General features: G+C 37.6%; 3 protein-coding genes across 3 annotated transcripts; 2 read left to right on the top strand and 1 right to left on the bottom strand.

The window, feature by feature from the left end:
- Nucleotides 1-1999: 1999 nt before the first annotated feature.
- Nucleotides 2000-5910, top strand: LOC149014632 (uncharacterized protein At2g23090-like). The gene is made up of 3 exons (XM_089156430.1): nucleotides 2000-2249; nucleotides 2378-2418; nucleotides 5545-5910. The coding sequence occupies exons 1-3, from the start codon at nucleotides 2177-2179 to the stop codon at nucleotides 5662-5664; spliced, it is 234 nt and encodes a 77-aa protein (XP_089012556.1). The 5' UTR covers nucleotides 2000-2176; the 3' UTR covers nucleotides 5665-5910.
- A 2594-nt stretch (nucleotides 5911-8504) lies between these two features.
- LOC149014631 (leucine-rich repeat protein 2-like) lies at nucleotides 8505-12751 on the top strand. The gene is made up of 7 exons (XM_089156429.1): nucleotides 8505-8756; nucleotides 8856-8988; nucleotides 9105-9176; nucleotides 9302-9445; nucleotides 9585-9656; nucleotides 9750-9821; nucleotides 12430-12751. The coding sequence occupies exons 1-7, from the start codon at nucleotides 8675-8677 to the stop codon at nucleotides 12497-12499; spliced, it is 645 nt and encodes a 214-aa protein (XP_089012555.1). The 5' UTR covers nucleotides 8505-8674; the 3' UTR covers nucleotides 12500-12751.
- Nucleotides 12752-12873: 122 nt separating this feature from the next.
- On the bottom strand, nucleotides 12874-24383 carry LOC149014630 (casein kinase II subunit alpha-2-like). Its single transcript, XM_089156427.1, has 10 exons — nucleotides 23865-24383; nucleotides 21958-22087; nucleotides 21170-21364; nucleotides 20016-20173; nucleotides 19248-19338; nucleotides 19097-19162; nucleotides 17404-17486; nucleotides 15143-15206; nucleotides 14987-15055; nucleotides 12874-13877 (listed from the first exon to the last, which is right to left on the bottom strand). Exons 1-10 carry the CDS (start codon nucleotides 24209-24211, stop codon nucleotides 13818-13820), a joined length of 1263 nt encoding a protein of 420 aa, XP_089012553.1. The 5' UTR covers nucleotides 24212-24383; the 3' UTR covers nucleotides 12874-13817.
- Nucleotides 24384-24638: the final 255 nt, after the last annotated feature.

Raw genomic sequence — 24638 nt, 5'->3', positions numbered from 1 at the left:
AAATGTTAAAATTGCAAAACGCCCTCCAGAGAGTTTTTTTAGCAAAAAGAGTGGATGTTACATCCCTCCCTATTTAATGTTTGAACTTTCCACTGTTAATCCGAAGATGATTTCATGCCTAGGTCAAAGAGTACACAACCATTCAATACGAGAAGCAATCGAACCCAAAAAACAACAACTAGCAATCCGTATGAAAATGAAATTGAAACCACTAGATCACCATCCCCGATTGTTTCTTGGAGATGTTACTCCCTAAGCAATTGCAACTCATCTTTGGGAATCCAAATCAACAACGCATGTAACTAACTAATCTAGACAAATTAATTAATTGCGTTCTGAATTGGATTTTTGTACTATTTTCACACAAAAAAAATAATAATAAACAACCTTCTTTTATGATTTGGTGCAAGATTTAAAATATCGGTATCGAGTATTGTATTGGTCAGGTGATTTTAAGAGACGTATCGTCCTGCATCGAGTATTGTATCGCTCTGGCTAATGTATTTTAGTGTAATTCAATAGATGGACATATTGAGATGTATCGTATCGGTTGGATCAAATATCGATACTTATCAGCTAGCATCGTAAGTATCGTTGGATACTTTGAACCTTGATTTAATGGCAGGTTGGTTCAAAACTCCAAACAGGTCCATAGTTATCCAAATATTCCAAATAAAAAAAAAGGGCAAAACTTTCACGGAAAGTCAAACTAAGTAGTCTAGTTATTACCATGGGCGCATATAGAAAACAGAGATGGGCCCACCACTTGCTTTCAATGAATGTAGCCCAACACCCAACCACCACCACCAGCCCAGCTAGTGAGGCCCAACGCTACTTGTGCTGTTATGCATTTATGCCTGGTATCGTCTTTTTTCAACTAGAAACCCTTTTTACACTTTAAGAAAACACATTCCCTTTTACACTTTTCCCAAACGAAGAAAAGAGAATCACTTCTTCCAATTTCCATGGCCCTAGTGATCCATGGTGAATGAACAAATCTGTGGGTGAAGGAAAACCAATGTTTTTGCTGCCCATTCTAAGCCGTCGGATCAAATCTGTGATCGTGCCCTAATTGGTTATCTTTTTCAGTGGAATTCATGGGAATAATGGAATATTATTGAAAAAATTATGTGATTAGTTACTTGAAGTTTCTTTTTAAGAACTTGAACAATACTATTTAAAATCAATTTTAGATTTATAAGGCTATTCAAAACAATAATTTTTTTTCGCTTTCAGTATCTTTACATTTATGATTAATCATATCATCACATTAGATAACTATTATCTTCTTTTTGCGAAACCCAATCCAACCTAAGGGACCCCAATTGTACCTAATGCGGTGGTATAGTTATAAACATAGGGATAAAATTGTTAAAAAAATATATATGAAAATAATTGTTTTAGTTAGTTTTGTAAATTTTTTTTTATAATAGCTAATTTTGTTAATTGAAATATTGTACAATTGTTTTCGTAAAGAAAACTTAAAAATAAATAATCAGGTAACATACTAATTAAGAGTTGTTTTAGAAATAAAAATAACACTTACTAGTAAAGAGGTTGTGGATTTGTCAATACAGGGTTGGTAGAGTGGTAAGAACCATATTTGTCAATGGAGAAATCATGGGTTTGATTTATGCGGACGATAAAGTTCCGTTGTGGATGTAATCTAGGTGCACGCAAGTTGGCCTAGATGAACCTCGTATAAAAAAAAAATTTTAATTTATAATATAAAAACGCTTTTGCACCCAAGAAAAAAAATCATGTAATACTCCACATCTCTCTGTAGCTAAAGCTTAAACAACCCCGATTTCGTCTGATCAGAGGCGTGGGGGCAATGTTGTAATTTAAAGATACCCATTGTAGGTGTGATTCCTATTGTACTTCAGGAGGTGTACCGAATTTGGTACTCCCGAGAAGCACAAGGGAGAAGAAGCTTCTGAGCAGCTCTTAAGCGGGCCCCACGGTTTCTCTTCCACACTATAAACTGGTTTCATGCGTTCGCATTGTCTTCACCGTCAGGTCGGGTTCGGAGCTTCATCTCTTTCGCAGCCTCTCTTTCAGTCTTTTTCTCATTCTCTCTATCCATCAATCTATAGTTGTTCTCCTTCTCTTCCTTCTCTTCTAGAAGGTAGAAACTAGGGTTTTATTTTTGTTTCTTTTCTCTTTTTGTTCACAAATGGGAGGAGGCAACGGCCAGAAAGCCAAGATGGCTAGAGAGAAGAACGTAGAGAAGAATAAACCTTCTAAGGGTTAGTTCCTTTCCTCTTTTTTTTTTTTTTGGAGTTTATTTCCGGTTTTTCTTTCCTCAATTATGCTTTTCTCGCTTCGTAGATCGCTAATTCTTTTGGTTACTTCGCCTTCTTATCTTGCTATACAGGTAGCCAACTGGAAGCCAACAAAAAAGCGATGTCGATCCAGGTGATTTTCTCAATCTTGATTCCGTTTGGTATATCTTTATTATTTGGTTGGAGCTTCTGTATGTTTTTCGGCAGCCTCTTTCTCCGAAATTTTATGGTAAAAGGAAAACTGGAAGAACAGTTAGGGTTTGGAAGGATGAATATGGGTTTGATTTCCTTCATAATGTTTGTATCTTTACAGTAACTTTTTTGTACATGTTTGGGAGCTCAGCTGGCTTGAATGATATCTTTTCTTAAGACTATTTGGATAGAATGTGAGCCAGTTATGCTTATTCACTAGCAGTGGTCTCTGTGTTTTCTGCTTAAAGCATGAAATTTTATCGCATCCTGTCTGCAGTTCGTATTTTTCTATTCTTTCTTTCTCGTGCTTCTTGGTATAACTACTGTTTTATGGAATTTCTCAACTTCTGGGCCTTTACGTTTTCATTCCTTCTCCATTATTTATCTTCCTTACTGTTGTGGATCATCTGTATTTTTTTTGTATTTTAAGAAAGAAGACGATAAAATTGATGAAGATGTCAGATTGGTTCAGCAAGATTTGAACTGTTGAATACTAGCAATGATAATTGGGTTTGAATATTAAGCATAAGAGAGTTGTGGCATAAAACTTGCTGAGGTTCTGGGTTCATAGGTTGTGAGCAGGTTTTAAATGCAGAATTAATTCAAGATTAAGCAGTGACTATTTAGTGGTTGGGTGTATAAAGCAATCTAGCTTGTCTGTGAGCAAACCAGTTTATGTAAGTTCTCCCAATATTAGTGGTCACATCATATTAAAGCAAGTCAGTTTGAAGATTTGTATCTCCAAATAAGAACAGTATATAATATTTACCTACGCAATTGTCTTTAGTAATGAAGTGTTGATGAGGGAAGAATGCTAAGATGGTAGTATTATGGAAGAATGCAAGTTAGAGTTTCTAAATTAGCTGGATTGGGACAGATCATATTGGATGGATTAATTTGAATATGGAGTAGAAATCAGCTGTTTGCATTAGTGTTTGAAAAATTCTCATAGCAAAGAGTTGCTTTTATTAAAGCTAGGAGGTACATTTAGAAGGTGGTTCAAAGAATGGCCAAACTTTATGGATCTGAATGTTGGCTATTGATGTAGGAGAACCTTGGGCTGACTGAAATCCATTTAGGAACCTGGATCGAGATCCGGGTCCAGAGAAAGATTTTAGTCCAGTAGATACTTGGGAATTTTATTGGAATAATAACATAAGCATATCCTTAATTAAACATGAGTAGTTTTGCCAATTATTGTTCCAAGAATGACTGTTTCCTTTTCTAAGGTCTTCTATGGAATAGAATGAGTTTGTTGGATAGCCTCTCCTTCATATGATTTCTTTTCTCTTCCCACAAATTCTGATTTTTTCCAAGCTTCCCTTGTCTCCTCCACATTATCTACGATAGCCCAGCATTTAAAATTAGTAATATGAGATGATATTGGTACAATGTTAGTGAGGGATGAAAGTTTAGACTCCTAATCAGAAATTAATATACTTAGGCTGGGCACCATTCATTCAACTTATGTCTTCACTACACCTAGAAGAGTAAATATAGTGTTCCTTGCTACATTCTACACTAGGATGAATCCAATCATTAGTTAGTCTGGTTAGAATAAATTCAACAAGAGTTGTCGAAATTTTTTTCTTGTCTGTTTTACAAGGTTTTGGAGGTGTATTTCTGTTCCAGAGTTCATGTCTTCATTTCAATTTCTCAAAAGAATTATTTGGTGGCATTCAAATTGGGTGCTTGGAAATGATCTGAAAACCTAAAATGCAAGCCATCAAATATATCAATTTTGACTGTCTATGATAATTGGATAGAGATATGTAATAAGATAATGCAATCAGACCTGGACTTGGTCATATTAAATCCCTATACAGTCCATTTACAGCCAAAGCCATGAAGGAAAATTTGTAAGATACACTTTAGCCCTCTTAACCTTCAAAATTTTCATACTAGGCAGTACTGTTCATGTATTTCCATCTGGCACCTTGTCTTTAGAATCTGTATTTGAATTTTTTTATAGTTTCCTGATTAAAACATTCTATGGCTGGTCATAAGTAAGCGTTAAATATGCTTTCCCTAGACGCATCTTGCACTAAATTTGCAGGAGATGGCTGGTTTTGATTGTGTGTTGAAGCAAGGACTTTGTTTTGTAATTCTGTTATTTACCATCTGCAGAATGAAAACATATAAATTTAGCCATCATAAGGGAAATTTTGTAAGATAAAGTTTAGCCCTCTCAACTTAGTTTATTTGGGTTCAAAATTCTCATACTAGGTGATACTATTCATGTAGTTCCATCCAGCACCTTGTCTTTAGAATTTTCATTGGAAAGTTTTCCAAATTTCCTCACGAAAACATCCTATAGGTGGTCATTAGCAAGCATAAGATATGCTTTCCCTATTATTCCTTACAATAAATATGCATGTTGTACTAAATTTCATGGAAATGGCTGGTTGTTGATTAGGTATTGAAATGAGGACTTTGTTTTGCAATTCTGTTATTTAATGTCCACAGATTGAAATCATATAAATCTAACTGTTATAAAGGTTTAGCCTGTGTGTTTCTTCATCTACTATTAGCCTTGCCCCTGACAAAAATTCGGACTGTTGATGTGCATCTTCATATATGTTGCTGTTCTAGAGTTATAATTTGTACTGGGGCTATGGAAATCAATGACAATGAATCTGGTAACTGCTTCCAAGTGGAAGGCTTGCATGCTTCCATTGTATGGTTGAGGTCCTTTGTTTCTATCCAATTTTCTGCCGCTGTTGAATACTTTCACAAGTGAGTTTTGATGTTTTGGGCACAGTTGCAGGCGGGACCTGAAAGTTTTAACCCTGTAAAGCTTGTCTATAGACAATTGAAATGCATAAAATTTAGTGGGTGTGATTTTTGTTAACCTCTTGATGCATTACAACGTCATGTTGACCCAACAGACCTTGCTGGTTGCGAGAATATATTATTCTGTCACAGTTGTGTAGAATATAATTTTTGGGACATGTTCTGAGTTTTGTTCCTCGTGTGAAAAAGAATTGCTTATAATACGGAATACAAGAAAGATTTAGTTATTAACTTAAAAATTATAAAAATGCTGCTGGTTTTGTGGTGATTGCAGTGCAAGGTATGCATGCAGACTTTCATCTGTACCACGTCTGAGGTGAAGTGCAGAGAACACGCAGAAGCGAAGCATCCCAAATCTGATGTCTCCGCATGCTTTCCACATCTTAAGAAATGAGTGTTTGTGGAGATTGGGAAGAAGAAGTGTAGGATTATGTTAGGTTGTCCTGGTTTGGTTCCATCTGAATCCCTTGAAAACTGGTGCATTGTCTACCAAAAACTGTATGTGAAATATGTTAATGACCATGGGTTGCAACTATTTTTCTCTATGATATTCCTTTGAATACTATGGTGCTCCCTATAAATTTAATTAAATGAAAGTTGCATTGGGGTGGAATGTGGTTCTCTCATATGGTGGAAACTCACTTTTCTTTTTATTTTTATTTTTGGTAAGAACACTTTTTTCATTCATCCTTCTCTTTAACTATTTCAGACTTCTGCATGAACCCGGAAAACTCCTCTTCATACTTATTCGTTGGTGTTGATTACCTTTCCATTGATTAGGATTTGCTGGATCCATAAAGTTAGGGTTCTGTTGATATCTTGTGTGCTAGAAGTTTTCATTTATGATTTGATGGTAGCTTTTCACCCCCATTTACATCTATTGTGTCATGGGATTCATGTAGCCATGCCTCTCCTGGTTTGGGGGTTGGGCAAGATTTGATGACAGGCTAAAATTCCCCAGATTGACATTTCCCAAATCAATCTCTTGTGCAAGAATAGATTCACTTTTGAAATCTCCATGTCTTTACTTCTGATAATAGAATAATTCGATTGATCCAGCAAAAATTTTCTTAGTCTTCCTCAAATGGAAGATTGTCTACTCTCCATTTGCGAGCAAGTCATCCATGGTGGCTTTAAACCCTGGGCAATTTATGGAAGAGAAAAAGATACAGAATAATGCAAAATTGCTTAATTAAATAGATTACCATGTCAGCATGTCGGGCATCTGAATCTGATTTGTTTACATCTTGTAATTCAGCTGTTCATCCTTTGAAACAATTGCAATGGCTTGTCAGTCATTTCAAATTTTGTAAAATGAGGTGAAAAATCATGTCAAACAATTTCCTAATAAGAAATCATTCTACAATTATAAATCTTGGGTGAAGGAAACAAAAATCATACTGAAACAGATTTTAAAGTTTTTAACTTGTCTTTCGTTTCTACAAGCTAATGTTTTAAAGTAAAACATAATGAACCACCCACCTAGTTGGTGAGGAATAAATTTGGATGGTAAATCGCAGTAGATATTGGTTATTATAGCTCATCAATTTGCCTCCTGATCTGAGCCACCTACTTAAATTGGTCTATACATTAATGGTGCCAAAACTGAAATACGTGAAAAATTTTGTTGACACCATAAAGGTCAGTGGGAGGAGTGACTTGTGACTTTTTTTTTTTGTTGGTATGGGAGTGATTTGTGACTTGTGAGAAATGAATGTATTTTATTGTTTATTTTTCTGGATAGAAACAATGAATTCATTGCAGACTGAGGTGTTGTGAGCATTCTTCTCCTCCTTATATTGTAGGTAGAATTGACATCTCAACTACCCACTTGCAAGTTGAGCTGCTAAGCTTACAATTAAAGCTTTATTCGAATGAGAGTGGGTGCCATACTCTGCTCTAATTTACTTTTGCATGCTCTTTGGCCCCTACAATGATCAAGGGCAAAGGCCCCTACAATGATCAAGGGCAACTCTGCCTCGTGTAACTTTAAGGGGTTTTGACTTATATGTAACTCTAAGTGGTTTATTCGGTTGGTGCAGACCATCATCTTTTAGTGAAGAGGTCACGGCTCTCCCTAGTAACATAGATAATAATCCCCCCCATGAACTTCTATTCGGAGAAAACAATCCCTGTGACCTTAGGGTGTCGTGACTCTTGTTGGTTGCCTCGTCTCTCAGACTAGGTGTGCTTTTATATTATTTTCCCCCTCCCTTCCTTTGGCCTCGTTTGGGTTTTTAGCCACCTGCTGGTTACTCGCTTATGTCACACTCTGGTTATCCATTTATCCATCGGTTCCATATTACTAATACTAGATAAAAATATTTATGGAATAATAGAATCTGAAGATGCAAGATGGAAGAGTGATATTTATAAATATTTTACCCGGGGCGATGCGGTAGAGGAAGCAGCGGTCTGGTGTGGGGGGGTTTTTGTTCAGGGTTATTCTTGTCTTCTTTTAAAAAATTAACTTACTTACATTAACACTTAGTTGTGATTTTCTAAGGATCGACAATGTCACGAGTCTAGATTCTAGATCAGTGCTCTTCTGACACTTTTTGACCATAAATTCAAGGGGTTCCACAAAGTGACACACTCTAGATCACACTTCTAAATTTTCTTTATAATTTTTATCCTGTGGATTCTCCTATATTTGTAATCAGAAAGCGTCGAATGAGCACAAACTGCTCCTTCAACTAGGAGAAGATCAAGATTCCAATGTCCACTGATATATTTTCTTCGGTAAGGAGTCGATGATAAATGGGAAAATTACTTGATTAGCTAGTTTTAAGTTTTTGTTTACAAAAGTAGCCAAAATAATGATTTTTCATCCATTTGGACATTTTACCTTAAAATTAATCATACTAATATGGGGGTAAAAATATCCAAAGGGAATGAAAAATTAGTGATTTTCTCCTTTTGAACAAAATAATGATTTTCTCTTCTTAATGTGTTTAGTTTTAGGGGTTAAAAATGTCAAAGGAATAAAAATTTATTATTTTGGCTAGTTTTGTAAATCTGAACTTAATTTTAGTTAATTTTGTTAAGTAAATCATTAAGTGGTTATTTTTATAAAGAAAAATCTAAAAGTGGTTAATCATTAATTTAAAGATAAATTTGAGTGTCATGTTGAAAATTCGCCTAAAATAAAAAAATTCCTAGTAGTTTGCTGGATTCCTCCAATCAACGGCCCAAGCCTCACGGCCACGGCAGTCAGAAGAAGTCAGCAGTCAGCAGTCAGCGAGAGAGGGATCCATTCCGAAGACTTTTTTTTTCTGCTCTTTCTCTCTCGTCTTCTCCTCCTCTTCTTCGCCCTCTTTGCTTGAACTTGAAACTCAGCAGCCATAAATCTCCTCTTTCTCTTCTTTCTTTTCTTTTCCTCAAGCTTCCTCTCTATCTCTCAAATGGCTCTTCGTTTTCTTCTCTCCTTAGTTTCCTTTATCCTCGCTCTAGCAGTTTCTCCAACTCTATCTACCAACTCTGAAGGTTTACCTCATTTCCTGACTTTCCACTTTTCTTAGGGTTTCTTTGCTTTTGTTGTTATCTGTTCTTGTTTTCTGACCTTCTTCTGTTTTTTTATTTCAGGAAATGCTCTCCATGCCTTGAGAGCAAGACTCTCTGATCCCACTAATGTTCTGCGAAGCTGGGACCCTACCCTTGTTAATCCATGTACCTGGTTTCATGTCTCCTGTGACTCCAACAACCATGTCATCAGATTGTAACATCACTTACCGATTCTTTGTCTGCCTAATACTTGATCCCCCAGTGGAGAAGGGGGTCAAAAAAAAAAAATCTTTCTTTTCTGGGTATTTGATTCTTACTTTCTATGTGCAGGGATCTCGGCAATTCTAATATATCTGGTAGTTTGGGGCCGGAGCTCGGAGATCTTCAGCATCTGCAATACTTGTATTTCCCTGCTTCTTCTTCTTCTTCCTCTCCTTTCCCTCTTCCCCTCTCTAGATTTGACGATAATTTTGAATATCCTTTATAGAAGTTGTTTGCCTCAAAATAAAATTTCTCGCCTCTTGCAGGGAACTATATATGAATAATATAGGAGGGAAAATTCCCAAGGAACTGGGTAATTTGAAGAACCTTATTAGCATGGATTTCTACAACAATAACTTCGAAGGAGAGATTCCCAAGTCTTTGGCTAAGTTGAAGTCTCTTAGATTCCTGTAAGTTCCTTTTCTGTAACTGGCCGGATGCTGTTGGTGGCGAAATTTCCTTTTTTGTTCTTAGATTTATTTAAATGGATTAGTTTATTAATAAGCTTATTGTTTTGATGTTCTCCCTTATTTGAACCTGATGTTGCAGTCGTTTTTACAACAACAAGCTGACAGGATCAATCCCAAGAGAGCTTACTACCCTTTCCAACCTAAAAGTATTGTAAGTGATTTCATGGGAAAAGGGGACTTAAATTGTTTTCCTTTCAATTCCAACCACAACTTATTTTCTTGCAATTGTCAACCCCTCTTGCAGTGATGTTTCTAACAATGATCTATGCGGCACTATTCCAATTGATGGCCCTTTTGGTAGTTATCCTATGGAAAGGTACTTTTATTCTTTTCATCTGTTTCCCTTCTGAAATCTTCTAGTTCCTCTTATTGTCTAGGTAGTTCTTTCATGATGATCGCTTTATGGATTGGGCAAGGCAGAATGACGTTTTGGGCATCTGAAGAAAACAACAGCTGAATTCCATTCTTACTTGCTATTTACCTGCTTTCTGGCCTTATTAGACCTAAAATCTCAAATATAGGTGTCATTTCACGCTTGAGCAGGAATTTCCCTGCTCTTCAAGTAAATCCGAAAGTTTAAGATCCATCAATTTAGTGTTAGGATGATGTTGTGCTCTTGTTCACAGGGCAGACTGTTGTCCAATTTTCATCAACCACTGTTTATCCTAAATATAAAAAGCAAGTCTGGTATACACAAGAATCTACAGGCCTCAGCCGTGGAGAGGTTGCATAACTTACTAGTATGCCCTGCAAGTTGATAAGACCGATGTCAGTGACCATTAAATGAGGTCACATTCTGTGATTTAGTTGCTTTTCTCTGAGTTACCTATTTGGATGCTGGATATGTATATGGTCATACTTACATGGCTATGGAATACTTGGGATTCATGAGTTTGTTACCATTGTTTAGCTTTAGGAACTTTGGTTTTGTACATCTTTTAAAGGTAGGCCTTGGTGCAGCAGTAAGGTAGCTGTATCATGATTAAGCAGTCACATGTCTCAACTCTAGAAATGGCCTCTCTGCAACGGTAAAGGGTTAGGCTATTATGACCCTCTCAGACCCTGCAGTAGCAAAAGCCTTGTGCGTTGGGCATGCCCTTTAGGTTCTGTGCACTCTAAATGAATTCAATATTAACTAAAACTTCCAAAATTCTACTGGTTGGATGTATAGTAATGCCCTGGCGTTATTTTCCTCCCACCATTCCATTGCAGGTCTTTAGTACAGCATGTACCGAGTTTGTAGTTGTCATGTTGCTTTGTTCACAACTGAACTAGTTTGGTATATGTTTATGGTTTGTGTGTTAAATTAGGAAATGCATCTAGATCAAGTATAGCTTTTTGTATTTTGCCCATGTATCTGAACCTAGTTTGTGGTCCATATTTTGAGGAACTAACAGAGGTCAAGGTTACACACATCTCATTCCTAGATGTGTATTGGCTCTGAACCTGTACCCATCTGTTGGTTGCAGTTATCTTTGCTTGTGTACTGTTGATCCTAGAAATATTTTGTCCTCCATTGAGATGAACCAAAATTGTTGTTTATCACATTATACATTTCCTTTGGCAAAAAATTTGCATTTGACCAGTGATGTGTGTACTCTTGAATTAAATGAAAAAAGAAAAAAGAGAAAAAAAAAAAAAAAGGAAAATGAAGAACAGAAAAAAAGGCCTAGGAAAATTGTATAGGATTGTCATACAGCCAGCTATGATGCATCCTGCAAAATGTGGAGCTGTTAAGAAACATTATATAAATAAACCTAGTGTGGTAGAAATGAGGATGTTAAGATGGATGAATGACAAAACTAGGAAAGATAAGGTAAGGATTGATCATATTAGAGCTAATATGAGCATAACTCCGATAAATGATAAGCTATGAGAAAGTAGATTGAGGTGACATGAACACGTATACAAAGTCCTTTAAATGTTCTTGTGTGAAGAAGTGATTTAATTTTAGATCAAAGTACTTAGAAGAACTTGGAACAAACTTAAGATAACTTAAGGAGAAGTGGTGAGAAAGGATGTGCATAATTTAGGCATTGTATCTAGTATGGCTTCAAATAAATTTGTCTAAAAGGTAAAGATCCATGTAGCCTACCCCGTTTAGTCAAGAAAAGGATTTTTGTGGTTGTAATTCTTCTCTAGTTGTTTTTTCAACAGACATAATTGGTGGTAGAAGTCATCTACTTAGGTCCTCTCAACTGCAAGTCGTTGAATGACGATTTAGGCTAATTAAAATTTGTGGTATATTTAGTTTACTAGGATGGATAAGATAAAGAATGATTATATTAGAGTTGGTTTGGGAGTTGTTCCCATAAGTGATAAGCTTCGAGAAAAGGTGGCACGGCCACGTTCAACGGAGATCTATAAATGCCCCTGTATGGAGAAGTAATATAATCCAGATTGAAGGAACTAGAAGAGCTAGGGGTAGACCTAAGATAACCAAGAGAAGTGGTGAGAAATGATATGCATAGCTTAGGCCTAGTATCTAGCATGGCCTCAAACAGAACTGATTGGAAAGCTAGAATCCATGTAGCCGACCCCATTTAGTTGGGACAAGGCTTATTATTGTTGTTGTTAGTTTACTATGCATAATTTTCTCACAATTTTGTACTAACCTGTGTTTGTCAACCAAAACATAGGTTGAAATGCATTTTTGGCTCCATTCGTGCTATTTTGCTAGCATTCACATCCAAGTATATATCAGAATCCTTACATGGAACAGGGTGCAAGTAATGGAGGGGAGCGGGAACTATGTTTTCTTTTGATTTGCATTTTCTTTCAGTTTGTCTTTTACTCTTGTAGAAATTAGTTCGCAAAGAATCATTTGGGGGATTTTCAGACCCAAAAATGAAGAACTGAACAGAATTTTCAATAATCAATATGGCCATTTAAGGACTAACTGATCTGTATTTTCCTTCCTCCAGCTTCCTAAACAACCCCAGGCTCAATGGACCGGAGCTTCAAGGACTGGTTTCTTATGATTTTGGGTGCTGAAAGTTCCTGCTATCCCAGCATCTACATGACAAAGTCTACATTAAACGAATTATAGGCAGTAAGCCTTGGTTTGATTATATCTGAAGCAAATAGAAGATAATTTATAGCTCAAGGAAAGAAAAATAAAGAACAGATCTGCTGTATTCAGTACCATTCTGGTTGCTGCAAAATGTTGTACCAACAATTATGTTTACAGATGTGTTGTTCATCAGTTTCTGGTAGCTGGATCTTCTGGCTACACAATTGGCATCTTCACCTGGATTTCTTACATATTTTTTCATTTGTGTGTGTGTGTGAGAGAGAGAGAGGGGGCCCCGGGAGGGGAAGTGGTAACATACAAAAGTCATAATGAGAAGCAATCACCAAAGCAGGATTTTGGACCATTGTTGCTCCGTATATATTTATGGGACATGTGGATTCCCACTATGCTAGAAGGCTGACTATGGTTTCTCAAACCGAGACATCTCTCTCTCTCTCTCTCTGCCCCCTCCTTTGAGCCGAATCGAAATTTTTTTAAGGGAAGACATGGCTGAATTGAAAATAAGAAAACGCACTAGGCCAGATGCAGCTATCCTGCTGAGAATTGTGATTATTGCACTCTTCTGTTGGCCTCTTTGGTGGATCAGTTGATCAGCTTTGGTTTTTTCACTACGCATGCTGTTCACATTAGAAAGATAAAAGCAATTTGGGTCTGCAGTTGTTGGGTTGGAACTAATGTTAAATGATCATGAAAGGAGAAATTTAACCTGTACCGTCGGAAAATTAACAACTATTAGCTTACATTATGAATCTAGTCTAAAATTCAGACTGAGGCTTTATGAGAAGAACAACTAAGAGATGATATCGGACCAAGAGAGGGGTGGGTGGGGAGCTAACTCGTTAAAAAACCAGTCATTTTCCACGGTTACTTCATTGAAAGACATGCATATCACAGGCAATCACCACTCATTCCTCAGGGAAACACAAGCCGGAGCAAGAGATTCTGAGTTCAGACATGCAAGCTTTCCCAGGCAGGCTGGAGATCTCAGCAAGTAGGAACTCTTGTGCTAGCAAAGAGAAAAAGAATACTATGAAATATGCAAAAATCATAAGCAGAAACACAAAATGTAACCCTCTATATCAACAGAGAGACGGATTGAGATCACACAACAAATTCATGACAACTGCAATGAACTGAACAGAAGCAAGTCAGTCATTGGGTTGGAGAATGTAAATAAAAGCATGCTACATCTCAATACAGCGCACTGTCAAATATTTGTCTCTTATTCAGTTTACCCACATATGGAGGGGGATCAAGGTACCCATATGTGGAAGGTGATTACTGTGTCCTCATCCTGCTATTTTCTGCAGCTCTCACTTGAAGGAAATATGGATGGGCCTGGAACAAACATAAAATTGTATTAAAATGGCTTCAAAAGCAAATATAACAAGGGGGAATCTAGAATACTAAATATCTTACCGTGAAGATAACAGTCAATATTTTGGTTGTGAACAAAGTGATCATATAGTGGCATTAAATCCTATAACATGGCTCAAGCCAATTTGCCCTTACAATTCTGATAATCAACCAACAATAAACTAGAAAAGGGGGAGGAAAAAAAAAAAGAGGAAAAAGGAGATATTGGGGGAGGAGTCTCTATGATTCAAGCAGAGGAAAATATCAAATGATGGCGAGAAACCAAAGCTAGTTCAACAGTAGGCAGGACACCTCAACTAAACCCCAACTTCCAATCCATTACTCAAAATATTTTAGTGATCCAAAGCTCAACATAGCTACCAAGGAAGAAACAAAGAAAGAACGAACTCTTTTATCACTACAAGAAGAACAAGATTATTGTTGCTTATTGGAGTAGTTTGGGAAATCCAGCCTTTCTCGAGTCTACCACTAGCTCTAGGTATTGAGAGGGATGATTCCCTCACCTATTCCTTGTACGACTCCCTGTTTCAGTGTTTTTTAATTAGTTTAGTTTCCTATGCTATTTTATACTAGTTTCATAATCAGTCTAGGTTTGTTTTCTATTTGTATTTCTTTTCCTACTAAGAGTAGGACTTACTCATTGGGGCCTATGGATAAATCAACATTGTCTGAGTAGTTTTCTCTTCAAGTCTACAACAATTACTTTAGTATTAATCACTTTCTGTAGTCATTGAAGTTTCTTGGACGGAAAAATCCACAACTTCAAAAAATTTTAGGCGAGGCAACAGTCTGTCCAGAGTCTCCACCCCCCCCCCCCTCTTTTTTTCCCCCTTTTCCCAACCCACAATTATGAATATCACAATCCTAAAATAGAAGCCAAACTCATTTCGCCAGGCCACCAGGTACCCATGCAATTAGAAAAGACATTAAAGTGTAGAAAGCAAACAGTAGAGAAGAAGCAGCCCTGGGAGGATCAGAAGGAAAAGCAGGATCATTTGCATGTTAAAATGTTCCTCAGGAATGCATTAATATCAATATAAACAAGTAGCACAGTGAAGCTGGGATTTTACCATTGCTTCCCTTGCAGTGAGCCTATCCTGATGATCATAGCGGAGGAGCTTATCGAGAAAATCAATCGCCTGCATGTCACACATATAAAAGCTAACTAAAAGAATTGCCAAAATCAAATAAAAGCAGAATACTTTCAGTAAATACAAAATACCTACCTCAGGTGAAACTAGATGCTGATTATCTGCATTAATAAACTTGGACCAGGGCTTCCTGCTGTGCCTGACAGAAGATAAAGGAATAGGATGATGCACGGATAAGCATTATTCCTCCCTAAACATTCAGCAGAACACAACCCATTTCACAAAACTACACCTAGGGAATAAAATGGAGAGTTAAGAATCCACATTCAATCTATCTCATACCTTGTTCAGCTATTCATCCAGTTATATCTGATACCAAAAGAAATCTCAATATTTAATAGTAATTAAACAAATTGCACTCACAATGTGCAACATATCCTAAGGTGCTTTATATTTTTCATGCAGAATTTTGTAATAAAAATAATACTTATCACCACTACCACTTATACTGGCAAAGGGTTTGAAACTTTGAATACACTGTACGCCATATTTCAAATCCATTCCATCAAATCCTTAATAACTGTGATGTGGCAGACAGCATTGAAGCCTAAATTTAGTGCACACATGACAAAATTTCAGGCCAATCTACACCCCATGCTACATCACAGACTTTAGAAAAGTTTGAAAAGTCATAGGACGTGAAACATTAATTAAAAAAAGCACCATTGAAATCTGAGGAAAACCCAATCTGGTTGAAATAGGAAACCAAATTTGACGGGTTATAAGAGATGGGGTCCTGAATATTTACAACAGTCAATCATCAGTCCATGCGGCAAATGGCATTAAGGCTTTCAGGACCAAAGGTGATGGAACCTTTTTGCCTATATACATATTATGAAAATATGGGCATTATCAGATTAAATTTCAGATAACCAAATCCTAAGTAGTTTGGAGTCAGAAACTAAGGTAAAAAATCCATCAAAATATTAAATAGGTTAAATGGCACCAAAGAAAGCTAAAGTTTCGTCAAATTGTACTTAGGTACCCAACATTTCATATATTGTGTCCAAGGATACCTAAATGGCATTATATTTAACAGATTGCTCATTTATTTTCCTATTTCCTTTTGTACCCTTGCTAATATTTCTTCTTCTTTTTTTTTAATTAAGATCTTCTTCTTCTTATTCCTCTGAAACTCATGCTGCAACACAACCCAATCTCACCCACCCCTACCACTGCCAGCCAGTTACCACCATGCCTCACACTCCCCCATCTCCCATCCTCCAGTTCCTTCCCAACCTCTCATCCCCATGCTTCCCTGCCACACTTCCTGCAGCAATCTCAGGCCCACTGTGACCCCAAAACTGATGGCTTCTGATCCACTGAAACAGTTTATATCAAAGAACATTATCGTTTGGGATAGTACACCCCAAATGGGCTCTTCTCAAGAACATAATAAGAAAAAAAGAAATTGGGGAGCACCAATAGTTCGTGATCTCTCAAAACTTACACTTTCATCTTTAAGAAAGCAAATTTTCATTAAAAAGATAATCAGATATTAAATCATTTACAAGGGAAGTTGGCTTAGAATTAATCAAATAGAGAGGACTAGTGGTGATCTCTTGGTTGCCTGAAGGTGTTGAAGAATTGTACATGAAGGGAAGCAAAGGAAGAAAAAGAGAAAAGTTAACGGTGTTGAGTTCATTGCGACGAAGCCCATGATAGCTTCTTATTCAAAGGGGATGAAAATGATCCTTTGTCTATCCTTCTATCTGCTTCTTTTTTTCTCTCCTGCGGCTTCGCTTCCTGTATTTTCTCTCCTTCAGATATACAGGGGTTAGGGTTGCGTGCAATTAGGACAGGCTGGAGCACGGGCCAAGGGCGGCGGCCAACGGGCACTAGGATTATAGGAGGTGAGGGGAGGGGTTGGTGATGTGGGTTCTGCAAGAGTTTCATACTAGAAAATAAAAAAATATTTACAATGACAAATGTCATGCTAGTCTTTCATACTGAGAAAATGATAAATTACATACAAGGTTTAAACAGGAAAAATGAAGAAAATGATTAATTGGTTAATAATCATCCAGTTTATGGATCCCAAGCACAACACGTGAAGCATTTGGTACCAAGATTACAATTATCAAAATGCTGGCAAAATGGGTGCCATTTATCATATTAAATGTAACTTGGCAAATGAACATATTTTTATCAGATCTAAATTTGGATGCTGGTGCATTTGATCCAAATTTGCTCCCATTGCAGACCTTGTTACATCACATCTAGCCTGGTGTAGTCTAGAGAAGATAATCACAAACCTAACACTCCAATTAAACTACGTCCTCAGACTAATCACGAAGTGGTTTTTAAACAAACAATTGCATAAAATAGATCACTACCTTCCAACAAGAGCATCAAGCTGGGGATCAAGCTCTAATCGGTATTTGTTCAGATATGCATTAAGCTCATCAGTCCCAAGTACCTGAAAAGCAATTTCACCAGAAACCAAATAGAGTCTGGTAAGCAAAACATTTTTAAGAATCATTAACTAATTTAATCCATACAATTCCCATATGCATAAACCAAGACCCAAGCACAAAAATTATTAAACCATTAAACTTACCCAAAAACTCAACAACCAAGAAGGAAAAAGATAGCCTACTCAGACTAGAATAAGATATTCCTAACCCAGCAATAAAAGAAAAATAGACTTCTAGAAGACCACACAATTAATCCCATAGTGTTACTTCCTACCATATTTCAGGCCCCTTTAAGTGGCCTCTTATACCCATATAGAAGAAAACCCCCTAGACCAAAGGCCCACCATCTGTAACTCAACACAAGGCCTATTTCCACTAAATAAGCTCACTTCTCCAATTTTTCTGCATTAATATCTAACAGGCCCATGTTGATGGTCACACCAGGATTAGGATAAGATTCAAAGCAGATTTCTCACTAGGAAACACATTGAGTATTACCATAATAATTCCTTAAGTTTCAGTTGTGTTTGGCAAGATACAAGCATTATGAAAGAGACCTTGCTTAAAATTTGGAAGTAAAAGCATGGCACTGACAAATACCAGACAGACTGCTCAACAAAATGTCTGTCTTGTCCTTTCGTACCTAAAGGTAACCTAAAGGTAGGTATTCACCAACCATAACAGTATACAGATCAGGCATCGTGGATTAAAGACATCTACAAAGCTTACCAAACTACATCTAATTCAACAAGAATCCTATAACAAGTAATAGAGGCTCCGACACACACAACTATTAGACTGTAAGACAGGGTTCCCATATTGAAGTTTAGAAGATCTAACACAAGATGATGAGACCAAATGACGAACATTTCGTTTTCATCCAATATAAAATAATTCTAAACCCATTTAAGACCTTAGTTGTTATGTTGTGACCCAAATTCTTGTACCCGACTTTGAAGATGGTCCTGCACTAACATATTTTGGTAGGCGACCCGGATGACCTGTTTTTCGAGATCTGTGATGGAAGTGAAGGGCTTAGGCCGATATGGCCCGAATTATGATGGAGGGCTAGGGCGACCTGAATGACCCGATGAATCAACCCGTTTACCCAATTGGAGTCCATATATACCTTATTTGGGATTTTTAGTTAGGGTTTTGGGTGAGAGTTCTTGTAACACCTTTCTCGGTGACTGGTGGTGAGATCTCCACTATTTCTTTCTTTCACATAGTGAAAGGTTCTTCCTCTTCGCCAGTGGACATAGCACACCGCATTGGTGTATGAACCACGTTAAATCTCTGGTTTATTCGTTTTCCTTCTGTTTCAAATTGTGATTTCGTGGTGTTCATCTTAACATTAGCTCATCTAAATCTTTAGTATTACACAAAGAAAAGAAGAAGAAAAAAATACACATGATGAAACTTCTATAAACGAAAAGTTGAAGCAGACCACCAGAAAATGGAATACTCTAGATGAGTATGTATTCAACTGTAGTGAACAAATGACAGTATATCTAAATATAACCATTCACCAAGTGGCTGACAAATGAGAAAATTGCTTCTTAATGCACAAGCCATAAACAAAACATTTGCCATACAGTACAATGAACATTACCTTGGCAATTTTGACAAGCTGGTCATGGTTGTCATGGCCATAAAAGAATGGTTCCTTGCGGAATATCTGCAAAAGGCATCAACGAATTATTGAAAGGAAGTGCCTACCTAAGACTAGATAGCTTCATAGCATCAACATGGAAATTACTCACCATTCCCGCAAACATGCAACCAAGACTCCACAAGTCCAAGGAATAATCATAGTCTTGCAAATCAACAAGGAGCTCAGGCCCCTTAAAGTATCTGCATAACAGGGGGTGGACATGGTTAGCTTTCTGCAGGTATAAATATGAGATGTGCAAGCTTGAGATCAAGCAAAAGCCACTCTCCAAGAGTTCCATTAGGAAAACCACAATGACCCAGACAGCACAATGAGATGTATCATTTGGGACTGTACAACTAGGGTACCTCATGCAGATAAGTCAGCAAAAGCGGGGTTAATTTAGCGGAAATAAGCTTTCAGTAGGGTTCTTAAAATGTTGGGACATTGGCCCAATGAATTTTCTTTCTTATTGGTTACTTCAAGGGGCCTGAAACTTTAGCAGAACAGCCATTTCAACATATTATTGGCAATGTTAGACTGATCTACAGATCAACCAGATGGCACAGAAAGCATGTCCACTAAGTTCGAGTTCCAAGTAATATTGCCATATAGAGTAAGCTGACAGAGCCAAGCTGCCTTCTAAGACAGCCGGTGCCAGTTTCCTGTCCCTTGCTCTTTCAAATAAATTCATGTACTTGAACCAACACTGTTTTAACTCTCTGCACAATGAACAGTGCTTTTTGGGCATTAAAAAGCTGAGGAGTTAGGATGGACATGAAACTCAACAGTTGACAATACCTATAGTTCAACTTTCCAATTGGATTCTCCTTTCATTTTTCTCTTTTTGAAATATGAAAATGAAATATGAAGGTTTAACCTTGAGGCTACACGAACATTATATTCCTTTCCAGGATGGTAGAATTCAGCAAGACCCCAATCTATCAGGCGAAGTTTTCTCAGTTCATGGTCTATCATAACATTGTGGGGCTTGACATCTCTATGCATGATACCTTGTGAATGACAGAAATCTAATGCCTGCATCGAAAGAGAGGAGAGGATGAGTCAAGTAAGCAATGCTACATCCAGTACGCATCAACTTGCTGCACTACGCAACAGAAAATAGCATTAGTTTTACAAAACTACATCTAATACAAATGCAAATAGATAGTCCCCACAGGAAGCCATTTCTGTTGCCAAAGTTGGAATGTCACACTTTCTAATATCTCCAAAGGACCATCTTTAAAACATCTACAAGAGATTAAAGATCATAGAAGGGCATTGCGACTGAGATTATACCATTGAGGACCAGGTAAATAGTACCAAACAGCAATGTCTATAACCGTAGGGGAAAATGCCAGAGCCCAATCCCACCAATAGAGCCAAGATAAACCTAGGTGTGCATGTGACAGCATATGTAGCAATTTGAACCTTGCTATATGGAGGAATGGTCCGGATCAATACTGTTTGGATTCCTGGACCAATTTTAGTTATCTATCCAAATGTAAGATGCAACCTCTTAGAAATTTGGTGTGCACCCTCTTCCTTGATCTGGATTTTGGAGCTTAATTTAGCCCAAACCAATTAAATATTTTGGGCCCAACGAAAATGCCACATTGGACGGCTAGAAACTCTCAAAATCACACTACCATGTTCCCACTGTGGATAAAGAGGGACAGAAGAAATGCCCCTAATCTATGCTCATCACTGCTCCACTCAATCCCCTCCCCCAAAATAAATAAATAAATAACAATTTGTTGGAGAGCAGTTTCCATTAAAAACTAATAATGGCAATAGGTGAAGGAACTCATTGCTTCATCAAGGCTAGGACAACTCCACAAAGGGATATAATGATTGGACCTGTCTTCAAGAAGAATAAATTGCAACTTTTAAGCAGATTCCAACCCATTCAGCTTATACTCAAAACAAGCAAGAGATAGCATGACACAGAATAAGCACAATACCATGAGTAGTTAGCACAAACAGTCAACTAATAAGATGTATCCGCAATAAGTTGAGGGAAGAGGGAAAAACCTTGAGAAGCTCATATATGTAGTACCGTATGTCATAATCCGTCAATGTAGGGTACAATACTTTGAAATCTGTGCTGTTCACATATTCAAATATTAAGCTAGGAGTTTTTGAATGCTGGTCTCTGACAACATCAAGCAGCTTCACAACATTAGTGCCTCCACAAAGGTTTTGTAGTATTTTTATCTCCCTTTTTATCTGCAAAGAACCAACACTGTAGTCATGGCAGAGTAATATAAGCGAGAAAATATAAGCCAGGTATAGATTCTATAGAATCCATGTTCTACCACACAGCCCATTTCTCCAAATATTCTCTTTCCCTTCTCCCTCAATCTCTATCTTTCTGTACTCTTTAGCAAACACTGGTTAAAGATTATGGGATTGTTTACTTCATATCAGAGATGCTGTAACTAGTATTAGGGAGACTGGTTAACACTTTACCCAAATCTAAAAACAAGTTAAGGAAGACTGTTCTCTGTATGACAGCATGGGGGCAAGGGCCAATAATACTGCAAGCAGATCATGGGGGTGGAAGTTCCACCTTTCATGGGGACATGGAGGCCATTTTCAAACCCCCCCCCCCCCCACTGTGTCTAGTCGTGGATGTTACACTCATCCACAGATAACTTTTTCCCAAAATTTAATTTACCCCATATATAGTAAAGTTCAAATCTTAGTTTAGTTTATTTCATTTCCCTTGACTTCAAAAAAGAAAAAGCCCAATTGAAAGAAGAAAATAGCAGAGTTCCTGAGAAGCAAGCAGTACACCAATTGTAAAATAAAAGACTCACCTTCTTTTTCTTCACAGGCTTGAGAATCTTGATGATGCACCGCTCATTGCTGGTGGTGTTTATACCTTCAAAAACCTCACTGTATTTTCCTCTTCCAACTTTCCGAACAACCTCATAATCATCCTGGTCACTGTGGGGTGGGGGTGATGGGGAGAACCATTTCAACATTAGTTATATCTTACACACTAATGGCTGATTTACAAACACTAACAAGTGCAATTGCTACAAAAACAAACATGAAAGGGTTTAATCTAAATTAAAAGCTATGTAGGTGATAAAAATTACCAAAGCTAGCCACGAACAAAAAAGAACGTAAATATATGATTGTCCATAAGTTGGAGGTAGGAACCAGAAAATTGTTCTGAAGCCATATCTGATACATGTTTCTCATTTAAGAAGATTATAACCCCATTGAATTGGTCCACTGTAGGAATTTTACCAGGCCAAAATCAGTGTGTTCAAATGATATAAGTGGTTCTTAAGCTTTTGTAAACATTTACTCACTACCCAAGTAAGTAAAGTAACAGTACAAGGCAACTATAATCTGATCATGCTGATTTTACCAAGATAATATGTTCAGTGGGATTTCGAACCTGGTGCATGGAACAAGAATATTCAAAACTTGTGATGCATCAGTTGAATCCTCACAAAAAATTAAATTTCTTGTTTCTACTTAAGAAGTGGTAAACATCCACAAATGGAGGAAAGAATAAAAGATTTTCTGGGTCCAAGTTAATCCTAACAGAAAGAGCCAAGATTTGAACACTTGAACCCAACATATGGTATAAGACCACACTAGGTTGGCATACCTAAAATGATACGAATAGAATGAAAAATTACTTAATTCTGTACTTTATTCACCCCAAATACCATTAAAGCCAAACCCATATGAGAATGAGTACCTAGTGCTTTTTGGATCCATAATGTTGAAGTTATGTCAGAGGGCTCAAGCAAGCGCAAGTACATGTCATCCAAAACCATGCATGCATTTCAGCGGTAACATCACCTACTCACCCCGACTGCTTTATTAGGAAGAACTCATTAATCTTAATTAAGGTTGATGGTTTTCTTCTTTCTTTTTTTTTGCTGGTATAAAAGGTTGATGGGTTTGAAGTGAGTGATTAGAATGTATGGCATAAGATACACATCTTTTATTTGTTCTGTTCCAGCAGGTACTTTGGAAGGACAGGCACAGCTAGTTTCTGAATGGTTCTCACAGGTTCTTAACTTCCTCATCGAAGCAATTGTCATAATTATGGCAGTATTGAGTTAAAATACTCAGTGCTTTGAATATAAGGTCGCAGGTTACGTGGATGAGGCTTCTTTTAACCTTTAAGCACGGCTGGGAGAAATATGATATATATTCCTATTTGGAACAGAATAAAGACAAATTATGATACTACTACTGAGAACCACATGAAGGTAAATTTTCACACTCCCGGAGTGCCAGTCCAGAACAGTTGAGAAAGTATGTACGGTCAAGGATAACAATAAGGGGAACTTAATCAGGGCAACCATGCTTATGACCAATGCAAGCTCCAACGGCCATACCCAGTACACATGAAGTGACTCATCAACAGATCAACGGAGTGCAATTATACCAAAATTTCGTGCGAACAGAAACGTCTCACCACTTCAGTCTGATGCTTCATTAATGGAATCCGTATCCATCCCTAGCTGAATCTGAATATATCGCGAAACAGCGAAAAAGTGAAAACCCCAATTTCCTTAGATAAAGGATGCCCATCAAGTATAATCCTAATTACTAAACAGTTCGACATTCTAACCGAAAGGTATCCTCCCTAAAACTTGACAGACATGAGAAACTAAAAAAAGAAAATTCAAGAGAACTCCTTGATTACCGTTGGAACACAAAACCAAATCAGAGAGGAGTTAGGGATTCTTACCCCCACTGAACGGTGAGAGATTCGTAATCCCAATACTCTTTGGGGCGGAGAACATTAACGTCGGAGTAAACACGAGCCTTAGACATCGCGCGACGGCGACAATCTCTGTTGAAAACGGAGGTATTGGTCCTAAGACCAGAGCTTCGATTACTGTAAGTAGTTTTGGTTGCCGTCTTGCCAAGGACGTTACTGTTGTAGTTGTTGTCGCAGCTAAAAACAGTGGAAGAAGAGGTGGAGCGTTGCAAATTAGGAGGCTGAGCTACCGGCGCCGCTTGAAATGCCAGCAGAAGTCCGACTAACAACAACCGGAAGCGGAGAAGAGAATCTCGAGTGCAAGTTTCATGCATCAGCGACCCCACATCCCGAAAAAGCTGTTTTTATACTCCAAAATCCAAATATCTCGATCTGGATTCGGATTCTCTTCTCTTCTCTTCTCTTCCTTTCCTTGCGTTCTCTTTCCTCTCCGCTCCCTCAATTGTTGAACCTGATGAAGAGAGAGAGAGTTGCCGAAAGTAGCCAATCCTTGTCCTCTAGTTGCAAAAAATTGCTTGATTTTTCTCTCCCATTGGCTACGGGCCCATGAGAGGATGAAATCCAAGACCAGTCCAAACTCCAATCTGGCCCACCAGGGGATGATGTCCATTACACGACATGTGATGCTTTTTATACCAATTGTGGTGATTGTGACCGGATGATTGGTCCGGCCAGCCTCATCTGGTCAAACTGGTCTGATATCAATAGAGCATAGGTTTGGTTGGTCAAGACCGTTGATTC

The sequence above is a fragment of the Hakea prostrata genome, chromosome 5 (genome assembly GCF_041222555.1).
Source record: "Hakea prostrata isolate BN-2017 chromosome 5, UWA_Hpros_2, whole genome shotgun sequence".
Taxonomy (NCBI): Eukaryota; Viridiplantae; Streptophyta; class Magnoliopsida; order Proteales; family Proteaceae; genus Hakea; species Hakea prostrata.
This window is presented reverse-complemented; position numbering and strand designations above follow the sequence as displayed.

Coding starts and splice junctions, on each gene's coding strand:
- LOC149014632 (XM_089156430.1), top strand. CDS start 2,177: ATGGGAGGAGGCAACGGCCAGAAAGCCAAGATGGCTAGAGAGAAGAAC. Junction 2,250..2,377: donor GAAGAATAAACCTTCTAAGG/GTTAGTTCCTTT, acceptor CTTGCTATACAG/GTAGCCAACTGGAAGCCAAC. Junction 2,419..5,544: donor AAAAAGCGATGTCGATCCAG/GTGATTTTCTCA, acceptor TGGTGATTGCAG/TGCAAGGTATGCATGCAGAC.
- LOC149014631 (XM_089156429.1), top strand. CDS start 8,675: ATGGCTCTTCGTTTTCTTCTCTCCTTAGTTTCCTTTATCCTCGCTCTA. Junction 8,757..8,855: donor TCTATCTACCAACTCTGAAG/GTTTACCTCATT, acceptor TTTTTATTTCAG/GAAATGCTCTCCATGCCTTG. Junction 9,177..9,301: donor CTTCAGCATCTGCAATACTT/GTATTTCCCTGC, acceptor CGCCTCTTGCAG/GGAACTATATATGAATAATA.
- LOC149014630 (XM_089156427.1), bottom strand. CDS start 24,211: ATGCATGAAACTTGCACTCGAGATTCTCTTCTCCGCTTCCGGTTGTTG. Junction 22,088..23,864: donor TCTCTCACCGTTCAGTGGGG/GTAAGAATCCCT, acceptor CCCACCCCACAG/TGACCAGGATGATTATGAGG. Junction 21,365..21,957: donor AGCCTGTGAAGAAAAAGAAG/GTGAGTCTTTTA, acceptor GGTTCTTTGCAG/ATAAAAAGGGAGATAAAAAT.